This window comes from Nerophis lumbriciformis, linkage group LG28 (assembly GCF_033978685.3).
Source record: "Nerophis lumbriciformis linkage group LG28, RoL_Nlum_v2.1, whole genome shotgun sequence".
Lineage (NCBI taxonomy): Eukaryota > Metazoa > Chordata > Actinopteri > Syngnathiformes > Syngnathidae > Nerophis > Nerophis lumbriciformis.
In genome coordinates, this window is record NC_084575.2 from 21,647,882 (window position 1) to 21,667,360 (window position 19,479).

General features: G+C 38.6%; 1 protein-coding gene across 2 annotated transcripts in view; it reads left to right on the forward strand.

Moving 5' to 3' along the window:
- The window catches only part of ndrg3a (ndrg family member 3a), a 108,593-nt gene that overhangs the window by 46,120 nt on the left and 42,994 nt on the right, over positions 1–19,479 (forward strand). For both annotated transcript variants that reach the window (XM_061923868.2, XM_061923870.2), the window contains exons 2-3: positions 5,134–5,215; positions 6,297–6,329. In XM_061923868.2, coding sequence (XP_061779852.2) covers positions 5,159–5,215; positions 6,297–6,329 — 90 coding nt within the window. In that variant the 5' untranslated portion in view covers positions 5,134–5,158. The remainder of the gene's footprint in view (positions 1–5,133; positions 5,216–6,296; positions 6,330–19,479) is intronic.

Here is a 19,479-nt window from a genome sequence, read left to right on the forward strand (position 1 = left end):
TGTTATCAATCACGGTTCTACGATAATTTCAACTTAAAACGGCAATACAAGCGGTGGGAAGATTTACCGCAGTTTATCATTATACTGTTTATCTATACATCCCTATGTGGCAGCTCAGCGCTCCTCCCTTTGTCCCCCGAACTACAGTGGGAGCCAATCAGCTTCTGCTAGACAAACACATAACGTCAGCCAATCAATGACCACTTCAGTGTGTGACTGACCATTGTTCTATGCCACCAACATGTCAAGCATATGAAAAGGGTGAGGAAACTTGCAGAGTCGCAGGCATACAGAGAAAATAACGTTAGAGATAAAAAAACAAAAACACAACACACTAAATATGGTACATACAGTGAGGTCATTGAGAAACAAAGTCGTCGTCTTCGGCGCGCTGCGGTCCAGCCTTTTGGGGCTCTTTAGTGATGGTGGAGGACGTCCGTTGTTTCCTTTTTCGATGGCCAGGTCGATTTTGTTTGGCTTTGGGTCTGTGTCGTGTGCATTTCACTGTGTCTTCTCCATGATCAGGGTGAGTCCATAACGCGCTAAATGGCGTTGATGGTGTGATTGCGCTTGATTTAATATGAATAATTTTATTGGTCTGATGTGTCGGGGCTAAATCTATTGGCGGAATGTGTAGATTGCGAACCTGAAAACATCCATAAATCAGCTGCAGATTTGTATAAAGCGCAGGGTTCAAAGCGTGAGAAAAAAATAGCGGCTTATAGTCCGGAAATTATGATAACTGTGTCGTCCATTCGTATTCTCCATCTGCTGTTTTGTGCAAGATGAGCCATCTTCATGGCACTGCCAGGTAACTCAATAGCACTTTCTCTCCTCACTGGACGTAAACAAATGGAAGCCAAAGACGAAAATCATAAATTCAGAAAGAATGGGAGTGGGTGAGGTGGAGGGGATATCTGTGTCAGTGTTCTTGTCTACAGTAGTAATTATGAGCAGGGACAAATGTCCGACTTGAAGGGGAAAACAAATGAGGTGTGGTTTCCAGCGTCTTGTTAAACCTGACCTGATTCATCTTTGTGTGTGTGCGTGCCTGAACACCACCTGTGCCGACTGGAGGTTTGACCTTTCTTAGAGAGTTAATAGAAAAATGCCCTCTATTTCCAGTATAGCATTGCATGGGGGCATTAAGGGAAGATGGAGTGACAAAAGCTCTCTGAAAATGAACTTCTCTCCCTCTTGTCACCACATTCATTACCTTTATGATTGATTGATAACATAGGACCTGATATCCCATACATTCATCAGATGCTTGAACAAACACATAAACTTTTTTTTTTAAATTAATTTATCAACACAGGGAATGTTTTTACTTCCGATGTGTATGTATAGTATGTACCCCAGAAATTGTTATGAAAACAAAAATATTTTTACAGTATGTATTTACTAGGAAGGTCAAAGTTAACACGATAATCACGCGTTAACTATAAATTCCTTAAACGTGCGATTAACGTTTTTTTGACCCTCAGCCCGTTCCGTAGCTTGGGGAAATGTGTAATGGCATCTAGTTACTGATGAGCCACAAGCTCGAAAATAGCTAGCAGAACTGCACAAAAAAATGGGGACTTTATGGAAATTTCAAATCCTAAGCCATGGCAAGTCATTCTCCGGACAAATCAATACAATTTTACCTTTAATGGCCATTAGACGACATCATTGGAGGGAACGCTGCTGACGCGCATTGCTGCTTAAAGGCCTACTGAAATGCGATTTTCTTATTTAAACGGGGATAGCAGGTCCATTCTATGTGTCATACTTGATCATTTCGCGATATTGCCGTATTTTTGCTGAAAGGATTTAGTAGAGAACATCGATGATAAAGTTTGCAACTTTTGGTCGCTGATAAAAAAGCCTTGCTTGTACCGGAAGTAGCAGACGAGTAGCGTGACGTCACAGGTTGTGGAGCTCCTCACATCCGCACATTGTTTACAATCATGGCCACCAGCAGCGAGAGCGATTCGGACCGACAAAGCGACGATTTCCCCATTAATTTGAGCGAGGATGAAAAATTTGTGGATAAGGAAAGTGAGAGTGAAGGACTAGAGGGCAGTGGGAGCGATTCAGATAGGGAAGATGCTGTGAGAGGCGGGTGGGACCTGATATTCAGCTGGGAATGACTAAAACAGTAAATAAACACAAGACATATATATACTCTATTAGCCACAACACAACCAGACTTATATTTAATATGCCACATATTAATCCCGCATAACAAACACCTCCCCCCTCCCGTCCATAAAACCCGCCAATACAACTCAAACACCTGCACAACACACTCAATCCCACAGCCCAAAGTACCGTTCACCTCCCCAAAGTTCATATAGCACATATATTTCCCCAAAGTCCCCAAAGTTACGTAAGTGACATGCACATAGCCGCACGCACGTACGGGCAAGCGATCAAATGTTTGGAAGCCGCTTCTGCATGCGTACTCACGGTACCGTGTCTGCGTATCCAACTCAAAGTCCTCCTGGTAAGAGTCTCTGTTGTCCCAGTTCTCCACAGGCCAATGGTAAAGCTTGACTGTCATCTTTCGGGAATGTAAACAATGAAACCGGCTGTGTTTGTGTTGTTGCTGCAGTCGGCCACAAAACACCGCTTCCCACCTACAGCTTTCTTCTTTGCTGGCTCCATTGTTCATTGAACAAATTGCAAAAGATTCACCAACACAGATGTCCAGAATACTGTGGAATTTTGCAATGAAAACAGACGACTTAATAGCTGGCCACCATGCTGTCCCAAAATGTCCTCCATAATCCGTGACGTCACGCGCTGACGTCATCATACCGAGACGTTTTCAGCAGGATCTGTCGCGCAAAATATAAAATTACACTTTAGTAAGCTAACCCGGATGTATTGGCATGTGTTGCAATGTTAAGATTTCATCATTGATATATAAACTATCAGACTGCGTAGTCGGTAGTAGTGGGTTTCAGTAGGCCTTTAAGGAGGAACATTACGTTCGTGTTTGGATTACAATTGAGTGCATTAATAACATGACATGTAGTCTAGAGTCACTTTATCTGAGATTTTCAACAAAATATGTAAAGTATTTAGTCATACCAATCACACATGTCCAGTTGGCGGCTTTACAATAATAGCACAATGCTAGTCTAACCAACAAAACAATGAAAAATCGTCTTACAATACGACAATGCTATTCTATTGTTCTGTGTTATTCTTTGATATTTCTACCTAAATAAATATTTTCTGGCACATTGGAATTAATTGTATTGAAATGGCAGCGGCGATATGAATGAGGAAGACTGTCTTTGAACAAACTAGTCTTGTTCTTTGTTACCACTGAGACTAGGTTTAATACTGCAGGCATGCCTGCTACTGCCCTCTGCAGCCCACATTTGGTAATTACAGTCCCCTTCACAATATTATCATCGCTATGGTGTATTCTTTTTTAACCTGTTCTAATTGATATCCCACAATTACAGAATGATTAACAAGCGCAATATTAAAGTTTATCAATATGTAGGTACAGAAGGTTAAAACATTGTCTTATAGAGATATGAATGCCATTAACTTGTACAACATGTAAAGTACAGAATATCCGAAACATTTATGCAGGTAGAAAAAATATCACCGAACATCTTTGACAATCAAAGCATGATCCTATCTAAACATGGCAGTGTAAGTGCTTCTAAAGCATGAATACAAATTATGTATTCCTGCAAAATACAAACTCTGGCAAGACACCAACACACAGCAGATATATTTAATCCTCTTTAAAAGCGCGTTGACCTGTTTTAAAAATCATAATGTTCAAAAACATTTCATAGGCCTGGGCCGATATTCGAGTCAATTAACCGACGATAAATTTAAATTAAAGTTGGTAAGTTTTTCAGCGTCGATAAATCGTCATGTGCATGCTTCAAGAACATTCACGCTTTTCGTCGCTTTTGGCGGTTATTTATTATTGTATTGCTTACAAACTCAAGAAACAAGTCCATGGATGTAGGAGGTCTTTATGTGGGAAAAAAATAAAATAAAAATTACAACCAATGGTAGGAAATATTTTAAACATTTAATTGATATTGTTACACCGCCAATTATTATATCATTTTGTATACTGTTGTCTATAGATAATTGTGATCAAAAATATAATAATTAAATGATCTTGTAAATATTAAGTATCGGTATCAGCATTGGTATGACCAATACTGCCCCTGTAACTACTTGATATTCAATAGATACCCAAATTTGTAGTATCAACTAACTAATAACTAATGTAAAAAACAATATGAGTGCTTATTACATGTTAACAGAAGTGTAGATCGAACCATGTTACAACAGAAAGTAACCAGATATTAACAGTAAATTCTCAAGTAGATTAATAATAGTTTTGAGAAAATAATACAACAGGAAATAATGCAATCTGTTACCGCATATGTTAGCAGCCACATTTGTAAGCTGTTGTAAAATGGTTCTATTATCATTTATGTGCCAAATAACACATCATTATAGCTGGTTGCTGCTATATATTATCTCAAAAAGGCCCAAAACATCATAAGGGACCCATCTCACCCTGGACATAAACTTTTTGAACTGCTGCCCACGGGCAGGAGATACAGGACAATAAAATGCCGGACAAACAGACTTAAGAACTTTTTACCCGAGAGCAATAGTGTCGCTGAACACAAGACGACAATAATGACTGTGCATGTGAGCTGTGTGCTTGCTATTTTTATGTATTTTATGTATTTTTATCTATTTATCTACGTTCTTATGGTTTTATGTGTTATGAATTTGCACTTAATTAGTTTTGCTTACAATTTCGTTGTACAATGTACAATGACAATAAAGATATATTCTATTCTATCCTTAATGTAGATTTTAGGCCATATCGCAGATCCCAAGTAATTATAATAATTTAAAAACAAGTTGGTTTTTTTGGTTGGTTTTTTAACTCCACTGACTTGTCCAGTGTGTACCCCGCCTTCCGCCCGTATGCAGCTGGGATAGGCTCCAGCATCCCCCGCGATCCTGAAAGGGACAATCGGTAGAAAATGGATGGATGGATGAATAGGGTTACACTCAATTTTGTTGTACTCTGACTCTCTACAATGAGAATCAAGTTCTGACTCTATTTTTCTTTGTCTAAAGCATTTCACAGGGACCGCACAGGATAATGGATGAGCTCCAGGATGTACAGCTGACTGAGATCAAGCCTCTCCTGACCAATAAGGTGGGCCGCTTGAGAAGACATGCCGCCGACCCTCACCGCAGAACCGCATACAAATATAAAATAATTTTTGAATGTCTTGAAAGCACAAACACAGCTCTCGGTCAAATGCATACGCTAGTACTGCGGTAATGCATACTGTGCAGTACTCTTCATCAAAGTGAATTATTCATATGTACTCAACTGTGGGGTTTAAAAAAAGGCGGAGAGGGAGAGAAAAATAGAAAAATATTTTTTTAAATCAGGCAGTGGTAAGTTTATTTTACTTCTTCAGTCAGCCTCTGGTAGGTGGACAAAAAACTATCTAGGGAGCCATTGGAGTGTTTTGTTGTGCAGCACGCAGGTGATTTTCACAATGAATACAATACCTGAAAGCGCAGGGGGGTGATGTATCGGATCTTACCTCCTGGGTGGCTTGGAAGACTTATCTGCAAGCCAAGCTTCTCTGATGATAGACAGGCTAGAGAAACTCCACTGATACTGGGTTCTCGCACCACCTAGTGGTTAGATCTATTACTACAAACAGAAAATGAGGCTGTAAAGACTTCCAGGAGAATAAACTAGAATGCACAAGGGACCTCAATAAGTCCTGCAAAACAAAATTAGATCACAATGATGCCACAAGAGCTGCAGCACAGAACTAATTAGTACCAAGTAGCAAAGCTTGAGTTTTCTATTACACCATCTGCACCCAAATGATTCCCACAGCTCACTTCTTTAACTTATGCAGCTTATAATAGCCTTTCTTTTGAATATAGATTTTGTATTTGCTTTGCAATAGGTGGTGAAAATGTACCGTATAGCTGTCAAAATGTAAATATGTACACTACAAATACACACAATCGTTTAGCAAAATAAACCTTCAAGAGAACATCGTTTAGCAAAATAAACCTTCAAGAGAACTTAGTGTTGTGTTGTAAATGACATTTATTCATTACCAGTGATAGTTAGTTGTTAAACTTTTTTGTTTTGCTGATTTATTACTATGAAAATACAAAATTGTAAATTGACTTTGCAGTGTGGGTTGAATCATTTTGATAATATTTAATCTATTTATTATGAATGTGTTGTGTTTTTTTTCCAGAATGCGCGCAATTTTCAGGATTTTGACTGCCAGGTGAGTATCTTTTTTTTTTTCTTGCCTTGTAAATAGGCAGCTGAAATTTTGTTTATGGATGAGAAATAGTTGTAATACATAAATGCTAATCCTAGTTGTCTATTGCCTTTAATGCTATAGTTAGCTATAAACTGTTTAAAATATCAAGGGAAGCCTTAAGCAGTGCATTATAGATCTGGGTAAAAGGAATATTCCAGTTAAAAAAAACTTTATTCAATACATGGTGTAATGCAATGAGAGCAAAATAACACAATAATAATTAATTGAAATCCAAATGATAACATATGGAAGTCTGTATTCATAACTGTAGTGTAAAAATGAGATCACAGGTTGATTTAACTTCTGTTGAAATTCCTTAAGTCAATTCAAAATGAAGTTTAGTAGTGTGTATGGCCTGTATGCACTACATACGACATGTAAGCAGGCTTCTGACGAGATGAGGGATGTTCTTCTGAGACATCATCTCCCAGATGTGGATGAGGGCACCAGTCAACTCCTGAACAATCTGTGACGTAACTTAATGATGGTGGTGATGGATGGAAGGAGATAGAATGTCCCAGAGATGCTTCATTGGATTCAGGTTTCGGGATCAGGCAGGTCTGTCCACTGCTGTATTGCCTTCATTTTGCAGGAACTCCTGAGACACTCCCATTTCAGTATATTTTCTGGAAAATGCCAATCAGGTTCCACTTTGTTGAGCACAAGTCTTCATACCATCTTCATGGAGTCTGTTTGGGACAGTTTGTGCAGAAACATGCGCTCTAGTGGCTTGCCGGAGGTCGTTTTGTCCGCCTATGGCAGTGCACAAATGAGGAGACCATGGTCTTAATTAGGGATGTCCGATAATGGGTTTTTTGCCGATATCCGATATTCCGATATTGTCCAACTCTTAATTACCGATACCGATATCAACCGATACCGATATATACAGTCGTGGAATCAACACATTATTGTGCCTAATTTGGACAACCAGGTATGTGAAGATAAGGTCTTTTAAAAAAAAAAAAAAAAAAAAAAGATAAATAAATTAAAAACATTTTCTTGAATAAAAAAGTAAGTAAAACAATATAAAAACAGTTACATAGAAACTAGTAATTAATGAAAATGAGTAAAATTAACTGTTAAAGGTTAGTACTATTAGTGGACCAGCAGCACGCACAATCATGTGTGCTTACGGACTGTATCCCTTGCAGGCTGTATTGATATATATTGATATATAATGTAGGAACCAGAAATATTAATAACAGAAAGAAACAACCCTTTTGTGTGAATGAGTGTAAATGGGGGACGGAGGTTTTTTGGGTTGGTGCACTAATTATATTATAAGATAATAACTTATCTGTACTGTAAAGTTCAAATTTGAATGACAATAAAAAGTTGTAAGTGTATCTTGTGTTTATTATGTTGATTTAATAAAAAAAACAAAAAACGATACCAATAAAAAAAAATGATACCGATAATTTCCGATATTACATTTTAAAGCATTTATCGGCCGATATTATCGGACATCTCTAGTCTTAATGCTAGATTGTTGCCCCCTATGTGTCTCCTGGTTTACTGGCCTGTCTCCTGGTATGTACTTCATGCTCTAGACACTGTTAGGGCGGCCTTTTCGCCATGGCGCACAATGTGCTATTATGGCTGAGTTGCAGAAATAGCAATGAGGGCTGTGGCAAAATTTAAAAGTGATCATAATCAGCCAGAAAAGATGACAACAGGCATCCATTGATTGATTGATTGAAGCTTTTATTAGTAGATTGCACAGTTCAGTACATATTCCGTACAATTGACCACTAAATGGTAATACCCGAATAAGTTTTTCAACTTGTTTAAGTCGGGGTCCACGTAAACACTCTCTGGCCACCATATTTAGGACCTTTCCTTTAAATAAAGGTTGTCTTGCTAATTGTCTCTCATTTGCATAACAGAAATTGAGTCACAGTCAGTGAACCAGTCATGCTTTATTGTACACGAGTGACAGGCGTGGCTTGTTCTTATGGTTTGTTTTATCGTTGTTTTGTTGTGGTTTGTGCCAAAAATCCAGTCTTACTCAAGTAATTGGATTTGAATGGCAACAACTTTTTCTAGTTAGTGCAGCATCCCCAGAGAGAAAGAGGCAAACTATGTTTATATGTAGTTTGTCTCCATGTATGCAGTGATCGAGCGCGCATCTAACTTTGAACCTAAGGCAGTTCTTCTCAAATATGTGACAAGAAGAAAAGCTCTGACTTGCTTGAGGATAGCTCTCTGCTGGGTTGCATGTACAGTATGTATAAATCCCTAGACGCAGAATATACAAACCCCGTTTCCATATGAGTTGGGAAATTGTGTCAGATGTAAATATAAACGGAATACAATGATTTGCAAATCATTTTCAACCCATATTCAGTTAAATATGCTACAAAGACAACATATTTGATGTTCAAATTGATTAAATTTTTTTTTTGTTGCAAATAATCATTAACTTTAGAATTTGATGCCAGCAACACGTGACAAAGAAGTTGGGAAAGGTGGCAATAAATACTGATAAAGATGAGGAATGCTCATCAATCACTTATTTGGAACATCCCACAGGTGAACAGGCAAATTGGGAACAGGTGGGTGCCATGATTGGGTATAAAAGTACATTCCATGAAATGCTCAGTCATTCACAAACACGGATGGGGCGAGGGTCACCACTTTGTCAACAAATGCGTGAGCAAATTGTTGAACAGTTTAAGAAAAACCTTTCTCAACCAGCTATTGTAAGGAATTTAGGGATGTCACCATCTACGGTCCGTAATATCATCAAAGGGTTTAGAGAATCTGGAGAAATCACTGCACGTAAGCAGCTAAGCCCATGACCTTCGATCCCTCAGGCTGTACTGCATCAACAAGCGACATCAGTGTGTAAAGGATATCACCACATGGGCTCAGGAACACTTCAGAAACCCACTGTCAGTAACTACAGTTGGTCGCTACATCTGTAAGTGCAAGTTAAAACTTTCTTATGCAAGGCGAAAACCGTTTATCAACAACACCCAGAAACGGCGTCGGCTTCGCTGAGCCTGAGCTCATCTAAGATGGACTGATACGAAGTGGAAAAGTGTTCTGTGGTCTGACGAGTCCACATTTCAAATTGTTTTTGGAAACTGAGGACGTCGTGGCGTCCGGACCAAAGAGGAAAAGAACCATCCGGATTGTTCTAGGCGCAAAGTAGAAAAGCCAGCATCTGTGATGGTATGGGGGTGTATTAGTGCCCAAGACATGGGTTACTTACACATCTGTGAAGGCGCCATTAATGCTGAAAGGTACATACAGGTTTTGGAGCAACATATGTTGCCATCCAAGCAACGTTACCATGGATGCCCCTGCTTATTTCAGCAAGACAATGCCAAGCCATGTGTTACATCAACGTGGCTTCATAGTAAAAGAGTGCGGGTACTAGACTGGCCTGCCTGTAGTTCAGACCTGTCTCCCATTGAAAATGTGTGGCGCATTATGAAGTCTAAAATACCACAACGGAGACCCCCGGACTTAAGCTGTACATCAAGCAAGAATGGGAAAGAATTCCACCTGAGAAACTTAAAAAATGTGTCTCTTCAGTTCCCACACCTTTACTGAGTGTTGTTAAAAGGAAAGGCCATGTAACACAGTGGTGAACATGCCCTTTCCCAACTACTTTGGCACGTGTTGCAGCCATGAAATTCTGAGTTAATTATTATTTGCAAAAAAAAAAAAAAGTTTATGAGTTTGAACATCAAATATGTTGTCTTTGTAGCATATTCAACTGAATATGGGTTGAAAAGGATTTGCAAATCATTGTATTCCGTTTATATTTACATCTAACACAATTTCCTAACTCATATGGAAACGGGGTTTGTACGACAGGGGTCTGAAATAGCTAGCTTGCATAAAGACAATAAATAGGCCTTTTTCCACCAAAGGTTTAGGAACTTTAGGTTCTACTACTTTAAGTTCACAACTGTAGAAGTTTGTTTCCACCGCATTTAACGGTTCAGGTAGTTTATACAAATCAGGTTGGTGACGTATGGATGATTAGTACATTACATTTCTACGCCGATGTAATGTACAGTAAATAAAGAGTCGTATTTATTTTACTAAAGTGTAAGTAAATCCAATACAAATCAATAATATACAAAAGCATATGACTTAAAAACAAAGTATCGGATTTTACATAAAAAGATCAGATTTGCGTCAGCCTGTTAGCTTTAGCATTTGGTTCACTCGGGTTGAGAAGAATTACTCAACAACTGGTCACACACTACTTTTACAGCATGTAACAAAGTAAATATTGAATATTTTATGTGATTTACCTTTGTCCACTAAGGTCGGACTACCAGTGAGCTGCTTCGAAGTTCGGCTGAATGCTTTATAATTCATCTGTAAATACGTAAATACAATAGTCTGTACACTTCTCGTAGCTTAGCGTAATGAAATTAAGTTCGTAAAAATGCATAAACAATATCAAACTGTAGATTGGTTTAAAGACTACGGCTGAGTAAAAACACTGCAAGATAGTTCCACTAATTAGCGTTTTTCAGCACACAGACGCCACACAAAAGTTCTTGCATGTCAAAAAATCCCTTTGTTCTTCTTTCTCTTCATTATCAAGTATAAAACACAAGAAATTTCGACTCGCATTCTTTAATGGCAGTATTTGTGTCCGAAAACAAAGTTTTTAGCAATGTTTTCTTTTTTCTAAGGGTGGCGTCACATTTGAGAAGCACTGCCCTTAGGCGACATTAAAATAAAATAAATTGATCTGTGCTGTGGGTGGGTAGAGTGAGCAAATCAAGCATTCCTTTGCTTTCACCAGTGACAGCCTGTCATTAACTTCCCATGTTCACTGTAAACAAACATGGCGTCGATCGTATGGGACTTATTCACTGTTTCAAACGGAGACATTTTGCATGCAATTTGCACGAGGGAAAAAAATTAATCGAGCTTCAACACATCAAACCTTATCAGCCATGAGACGCTAGCATGCGACAATATTTTGAAGTTAAAGTTAAAGTACCAATTATTGTCACACACACACTTGTGGTGAAATTTGTCCTCTGCATTTGACCAATCCTCTTGTTCACCCCCTGGGAGGTGAGGGGAGCAGTGGTGGGGCAGGGGTCGGGAACCTTTTTGGCTGAGAGAGCCATAAAAGCCAAATATTTTTAAAATGTATTTCCGTGAGAGCCATATAATATCTTTTAACACTGAATACAACTAAATGCATGGATTTTTAAGTAAGATCAAGTATAATAAGTCTCTTATTCTTTTTAATAACATTGTTATTCTGAAGCTAACCAATAATAAATAAAATACTTCTTACCATTAATGCGACTTTTTGAACAGGTGCGGTAGAAAATGGATGGATGGATTAAAATGCATGACAATGTTTGATATTTTGAACGTTATTTTTAACACTGTGATTACCAGCGGAATCATTCATTACTTATCGTGTTAAGCAATGTCAGCTAAGATTGATCTGAGAGCCAGATGCAGTCATCAAAAGAGCCACATCTGGCTCGAGAGCCATAGGTTCCCTACCCCTGCCATAGGGCAAAGGCCCATTGTTGGGCTGCAAGCACCCCCTATTGGTGCTCAGTTATAATACACTTTTCCACCACTTTCAGCAGTAATATCAAACAAAGATATGTCTGGAGCTAAAGTCATAGTTATGTAAAAAAAAAAAATTATGACTGAAGTGGTGAAGCTGTATTTTCATTTGCACTTACATTTTATTGCTAGTCTAATAAACATTCTAACTATTAATTTAGTTAGAATGTATTCATTTTAGAACAATGTAATTATATGTGAATTTATTTTTCATCACTATTTTTTAGTCCCTTTTTTATGCAGTGTATTTAATTAGTATTTATTTTTAAGATCAGCCTGACTAAGCCGTGATAATAATCTTTGTAATTTACTAATGTTTTTTTATCTGACAAAGTTTATCCTGTTAAACTTTAAGTACCGGTAGGTTAGATGTAATTATGGAATACGATTAAAATCAAGAGTAAGATTACTCAATTAGTGTTAATATTTGAGTAGGCCCCGACCCCTCTGTAGTGGAATAGTTGGGCCCTGAGGTCAAAAAGGTTAAGAACTCCTGTCTTAAAACATCCAGGTCTTACACATTTGTAGATGTATTTAATTAAGATAGACAAAGATAGTGCATATCGATCAAAATCTTCATGTAAATATGCAGGATAATAACTAGTGGCTAATTGCAGTCTTTAGTGCCTTGGGGGCATGTTGATGTTTAGTACAAAATTGCATTTAGCATAAAATAAATCCAAATCAGAAACGTACAGTAGATTAACAGATAAAAAAAATTGCTTAAAATTGTGTGCACATGACACTTGTCACTCTATTATTTAACAGAAATGTACAGTATTGTCATTAATTAAAAATATTAGCATTGGCTAACTTACTGTTTAACCAGCATTGGCCTGATCAGCATTGGTCAGATTCGGATTTCAGCGGCTTAAGCGATTCAACAGATTACGCATGTATTGAAACGGATGGTTGTAGTGTGGAGGCAGGTAGCGAAAACCAAATTGAAGAAGAAACTGAAGCTATTGAGCCATATCGGTTTGAACCGTATGCAAGCGAAACCGACGAAAACGACACGACAGCCAGCGACACGGGAGAAAGCGAGGACGAATTTGGCGATCGCCTTCTAACCAACGATTGGTACGTGTTTGTTTGGCATTAAAGGAAACTAACAACTCTGAACTAGGTTTACAGCATATGAAATACATTTGGCAACAACATGCACTTTGAGAGTGCAGACAGCCCAATTTTCATCAATTAATATATTCTGTAGACATACCCTCATCCGCTCGCAGATTTCTTTGACTTTATCGTTGGAAATGCATCTGCTTTGAGTGTCTGTATCCACACATTCTTGCCATCTCTGTCGTAGCATAGCTTTCGTCGGTAAAGTGTCCGGAACAAACGTCCAATTTCTTGCCACTTTCGCATCTTTGGGCGACTGGTGCAACTTGAATCCGTCCCTGTTCGTGTTGTTACACCCTCCGACAACACACCGACGAGGCAAAAGTATGCGGAACAAACGTCCAATTTCTTGCCACTTTAGCATTTTTGGGCCACTGGTGCAACTTGAATCCGTCCCTGTTCGTGTTGTTACACCCTCCGACAACACACCGACGAGGCATGATGTCTCCAAGGTACGGAAAACAGTCGAGAAAACAGAAAATAACAGAGCTGGTTTGACTCGAGAGCGAATAATAGAAAGGCGTTTAATTCGCCAAAATTCACCCATTTAGAGTTCGGAAATCGGTTAAAAAAAAAAGTGGTCTTTTTTCTGCAACATCAAGGTATATATTGACGCTTACATAGGTCTGGTGATAATGTTCCCCTTTAACCTGAGGTCCTATTGATTTGTAGCCTTTTTATTTCAAACTGCAGTCTTCCAAAATGTTCCATAAAGGTCCATTCAAATTCTATTTTTTTCTATTTTATTTTTACAATTTGTTTTGTGGCACATTTAGGCTCTATCCAAGTTAGGATTGTTTGGCCCTGGCGATGCCCTTCTCATGTTTCTGCAGTTTACCCGAGTGTATTATGCGTCAGGAAGGACATATTTCTCATAGCTTAGTTTGTTTACAGTGTAGAACTCATCGATCTCCTCTTGCTTTGTTGTAATGGCGGATATTTTGGTATCGTAAAACAGTAAATAGAAAGACAGTCGGCGAGACCACATCATCCTGTATGAACCAGAAACTCTTCATAACGAACAAGGCTGTATAGTGTGTACCTCTGATGTCTTGTACTGTACATGTACAAGACAACTGAGGCTTCAATGGAGGGGAGGGGTCATCACTCATCGTGGTGATTGCACCATCCCTCTGTGCTGCTGCTGATGTTATGCTCAAGTTGTTTTAAGGGGCAAACTCCTAATTCTTACGCCACAAATGGCCCACTGGCATTGTATGTTTGAAGCTGCACGGCTGTGCGGAGGGAAAGGGGACACAATGACCGTGTGCGGAGAGAGTGTCAGAGAGGACAGCCTCTGTACAGGGCGTGGTACTGCTGCAGTCTTGTGCTATTTATGACGTTCTCGCTGTACCGGGGGATGGCGTGACTCAGTCTCCTCCACCCATTGGAACTGCAGAGGTTTTAACGTGCTTTTAGGAACAAAGAGCCATTTTATCCAGATGGAAATGTTTTATTTGTACAATTTCATCAGCAGTTGATGCAGTAAAATCGGCATTCTTTTATTTATTTATTTTTACTATTTTTGCATTTGTGATTGCTTTTCTTAGTGATATGATTTTCTTAATTAGTCATCCTTTATAAGGTACTAATTATTACTACTTGTAGGGTTTGGATGGTTCATCTTTGCCCCTGCTTGAAATGGCAGAACATATCACTGGCAGTTTCATATTGTACCCAGCAGAGGGCACCAGTCGCCTATTTATGAGAGTAGTATTGTGCATAAATGAGGCGTTCTACCATTAAGTTATATAAAACACAACATTTGACAGTCTTCAAATATAGTAAAATACAGCTTGAAGCAAAAAAGGCTTTCAAATTGTGAAAGAAGGATGTAGTGAAATCAAATCATTTTTGAATGCCATTTTTGGGAACAATTTGGGAAAGACTCTTTCCCATTCAAGCATGACTGTGCCACGATGGCCATATTGGTTCATAATGTTTTGATGAGTTTGGTGATAGCTCATACAGAGCCTTGACCTTAACCATGGTTGGGTTGCATGTGACGTCACGTCCGGTTGGGTTGCTGTTGCCTTAGACCAGTGCTTCTCAAATATTTTCTGTTGTGCCCCCTTAGAAGAAATTAATATTTTCCACTGTGACTATACATACTATATTTTTTAAATACAATTGTTAACTATATCCCTGCATAACATTTTAAGCTTACTAACATTTAAAGGAAACAACTCACTGGTCTTTCCTCATCTCCCACCGTGGTTGCAGTGAAGGCAAGTGCTACATATGCTTCATCACATTCTGGTATCTCAAAAAAAAGCATGTTCCCCGAGGTCACACACGCGCACCCCCTGGTATGACATCGCGCCCACCCCCCACCCCACTATTTGAGAAGGACTCCCTTAGACCCAAGCACTTTGGGGCCTACTGCCAGCATGCAAAAATGCCAAATACGTGTTACATATATCTTGATATTGCTAAATATTTTAGGAACTAAACATTTATCTTGACTCGGGGGGGGGGGGTTTAAATTTAGAGAAAAAAATGTGGCTGGGGGCTGGTATATTTGATTTTTAGGAACATTAAAGGCCTACTGAAATGCGATATTCTTATTTAAACGGGGATAGCGGGTCCATTCTATGTGTCATACTTGATCATTTCGCGATATTGCCATATTTTTGCTGAAAGGATTTAGTAGAGAACATCGACGATAAAGTTCGCAACTTTTGGTCGCTGATAAAAAAAGCCTTGCCTCTACCGGAAGTAGCAGACGAGTAGCGTGACGTCACAGGTTGTGGAGCTCCTCACATCTGCACATTGTTTACAATCATGGCCACCAGCAGCGAGAGCAATTCGGACCGAGGAAGTGACGATTTCCCCATTAATTTGAGCGAGGATGAAAGATTCGTGGATGAGGAAAGTGAGAGTGAAGGACTAGAGGGCAGTGGGAGCGATTCAGATAGGGAAGATGCTGTGAGAGGCGGGTGGGACCTGATATTCAGCTGGGAATGACTAAAACAGTAAATAAACACAAGACATATATATATATTAGCCACAACACAACCAGACTTATATTTAATATGCCACAAATTAATCCTGCATAACAAACACCTCCCCCCTCCCATCCATATAACCTGCCAATACAACTCAAACACCTGCACAACACACTCAATCCCACAGCCCAAAGTACCGTTCACCTCCCCAAAGTTCATACAGCACATATATTTCCCCAAAGTCCCCAAAGTTACGTACGTGACATTCACATAGCGGCACGCACGTACGGGCAAGCGATCAAATGTTTGGAAGCGTACTCACGGTACCGTGTCTGCGTATCCAACACAAAGTCCTCCTGGTAAGAGTCTCTGTTGTCCCAGTTCTCCACAGGCCAATGGTAAAGCTTGACTGTCATCTTTCGGGAATGTAAACAATGAAACACCGGCCGTGTTTGTGTTGCTGCAGTCGGCCGCAATACACCGCTTCCCTCCTACAGCTTTCTTCTTTGCTGTCTCCATTGTTCATTGAACAAATTGCAAAAGATTCACCAACACAGATGTCCAGAATACTGTGGAATTTTGCGATGAAACAGACGACTTAATAGCTGGCCACCATGCTGTCCCAAAATGTCCTCTACAATCCGCGACGTCACGCGCTGACGTCATCATACCGAGACGTTTTCAGCAGGATATGTCGCGCAAAATTTAAAATTGCACTTTAGTAAACTAACCCGGCCGTATTGGCATGTGTTGCAATGTTAAGATTTCATCATTGATATATAAACTGCGTGGTCGGTAGTAGTGGGTTTCAGTAGGCCTTTAATACAAAACCTCACAATAATGTCTGATTGAATGCTAAAAACGTTATGACAGACCGCCTTAAAAAATGGAATGGAATTAAAAAATGTTTTTACTGAATGAGACACCCACAATGTACATGAAAATAAAGAATGTGGGTTTTACAATATTAACTATAAACGATAAAACACTGAATATTGACAGCATATGAACATCACACAGCCTCTCGATTGACATATTTTACAATCAAGCAAAAAGCTTAACGGGCCTTAATTTGCCCAGGTCTGGTATAGAGGGAAAGATGAATGCAGCAATTTGCAGTGACATCCTGGATGAAAACTTGCCCAGAGCGCTTCGAAACTCAGCCTGACAACAACCCTTAGCACACAGCCAAGATATCAAAGGAATTACTTCAGGACAGCTCTGTAAATGTTCTTGAGTGGCATAGCCGTAGCCCAGACTTTAATCTGATTGAACATCTCTGAAAATGGCTTTGCACCAACGCTTCCCAACCAACCTGATGGAGCTTGAGAAGTGCTGCAAAGAAGAATGGGCGAAACTGCCCAAAAATAGGTGTGCCAAGCAACGTTCCCTCTAAGGTGCGCACCTGCGCAATTGCGCACTGCTCACGCGTCCTCTGTGCACAGCAAATCTATGCCGCACAAAAAATCAAATCCCACTCTAAACAAAATAAACAAATCGTTTGTTTTGTATGATTTTGCAATGCAACTGTGAGTAAAAGGGGACGAAAGGCAGCCACAAAAGATAAAACAATGTTTGTCAACACTTAAATTATTATAATGTCTGTGGAGACACTTAAAGGAGGACAGGAATTTCATCGGTCCCTTTATTTAGCGAAATTGTTTGTCGGCCATAACCACACCAAAACAATGTGTAAAATACTTTTATCTAGCAAAACTGGTCGTTGTCTACCGTACAAACCAAGCCAAAAGCAACTCTTTGTCATCTGTTATATCAACATCAGCCGCTTGCTCTCTCTCTCACCTGCACCAACACATACACTATGGCAATTAGCCACTGGTGCGTTTATGGCCACACAAAAAGTTGGACAACTCCAACACTACACGTAAAGTGTAAATTTCAGGTCGTTTTACTATGACTCCTCAATCAGTGTGCTTATTCTACTGTCATTTGTTAAAAATGTTATTTTTTGGATATTAATCATGAAATGATGTTACAGGACTACATAATTGCTAATAAAAATATTTATTTTACGGACAGAAAGTTAATAAACACTTCATCTCATGCAACATGTGAACGTTTTAAGGGGAACTAAATGTGATCTCTGAAAGGGGTACACAATCTTTCCAAAGCAGGACCCCCACCCAGGCATAAAATACTATAGTGCATAGCTGATTAAAAAAAAACAATATCTAAGTGGGCCAAATCACATACAGTATATTAGAAAATAATCTCTTGAAATTGACTAGTCACTTGATTATAATAATAAGACATACACACATGTGTGGGTATATATATATATATATATATATATATATATATATATATATATATATATATATATATATATATATATATATATATATATATATATATATATATATATATATATATATATATATATATACCCACACATGTGTGTATGTCTTATTATATATATATATATATATAGGTATCTGTTTATATTTTATTTTATTTCTGATTACTATTATTATTAATGTATTATTATTTATTTTTCTTTTCTTTTTTTTTCTTTTTTCTTTTTTTTTTTTTCTTTCTTTCTTTGTTTATTTAATTGATGTATTTGTAGATATTACTTTGTTTTTTTGTTGTTTCTTTCTTTTTTGGGGGGGGGAGTGGTATGGGTGGGATATAAACAAAAATATTTTGACATTTAGGGCAGACAATAGATATATGATTGATGTGAATATGATGTAATGGATAGGAATGTCTGATGCTGGATGTCAATAAAAATAAAATGAAAAAAAATAAATAAATAATAATAAGACATTTAAATTGTTATGTCAGGTTTGAGACAAATGTGCTGCTGGCATGACCACAGTGTGCACGTCTGTATTCCACTGAATGCTCAGGGTGTTTGTGCGTTTGCTTACACACATGAAAAATTAGAGGGAACATTGGTGCCAAGCTTCTGGCATCGTATTCAGAAAGACTTGAGCCTGTAATTGCTGCCAAAGATGCATCAACAAAGTATTGAGCAAAGGCTACTGAATACTTATGTACATGTGATTTCTTAGTTTTTTATATTCAAGAAATTTACAAGAAGATCTAAAAAACGAACTTGTTCACATTGTCATTATGGGGTATTGTGTGTAGAACTTTTGAGGACAAAATTAATTACTTCCATTTTGGAATAAGGCTATAACATAACAAAATGTGGAAAAAGTGAAGCGCTGTGAATACTTTCTGGATGCACTGTATTAAAGAAAAACATGAATTTCACACCGTGAAGCACTCCAGATGCAGTATAGATGACAGCAAAAATGTTTGCTTGCAACAGTAGATCCATCCATCCATTTCTACCGCTTGTCCCTTTCGGGGTCACAGGTGTTGCTGGAGCCTATCTCAGCTGCATTCGGGCGGAAGGCGGGGTAGCAAAAACACCAAACACGACTTTATATTATATATGCTATGAGTGAATTGCGTGAAAACATCGGTAAATA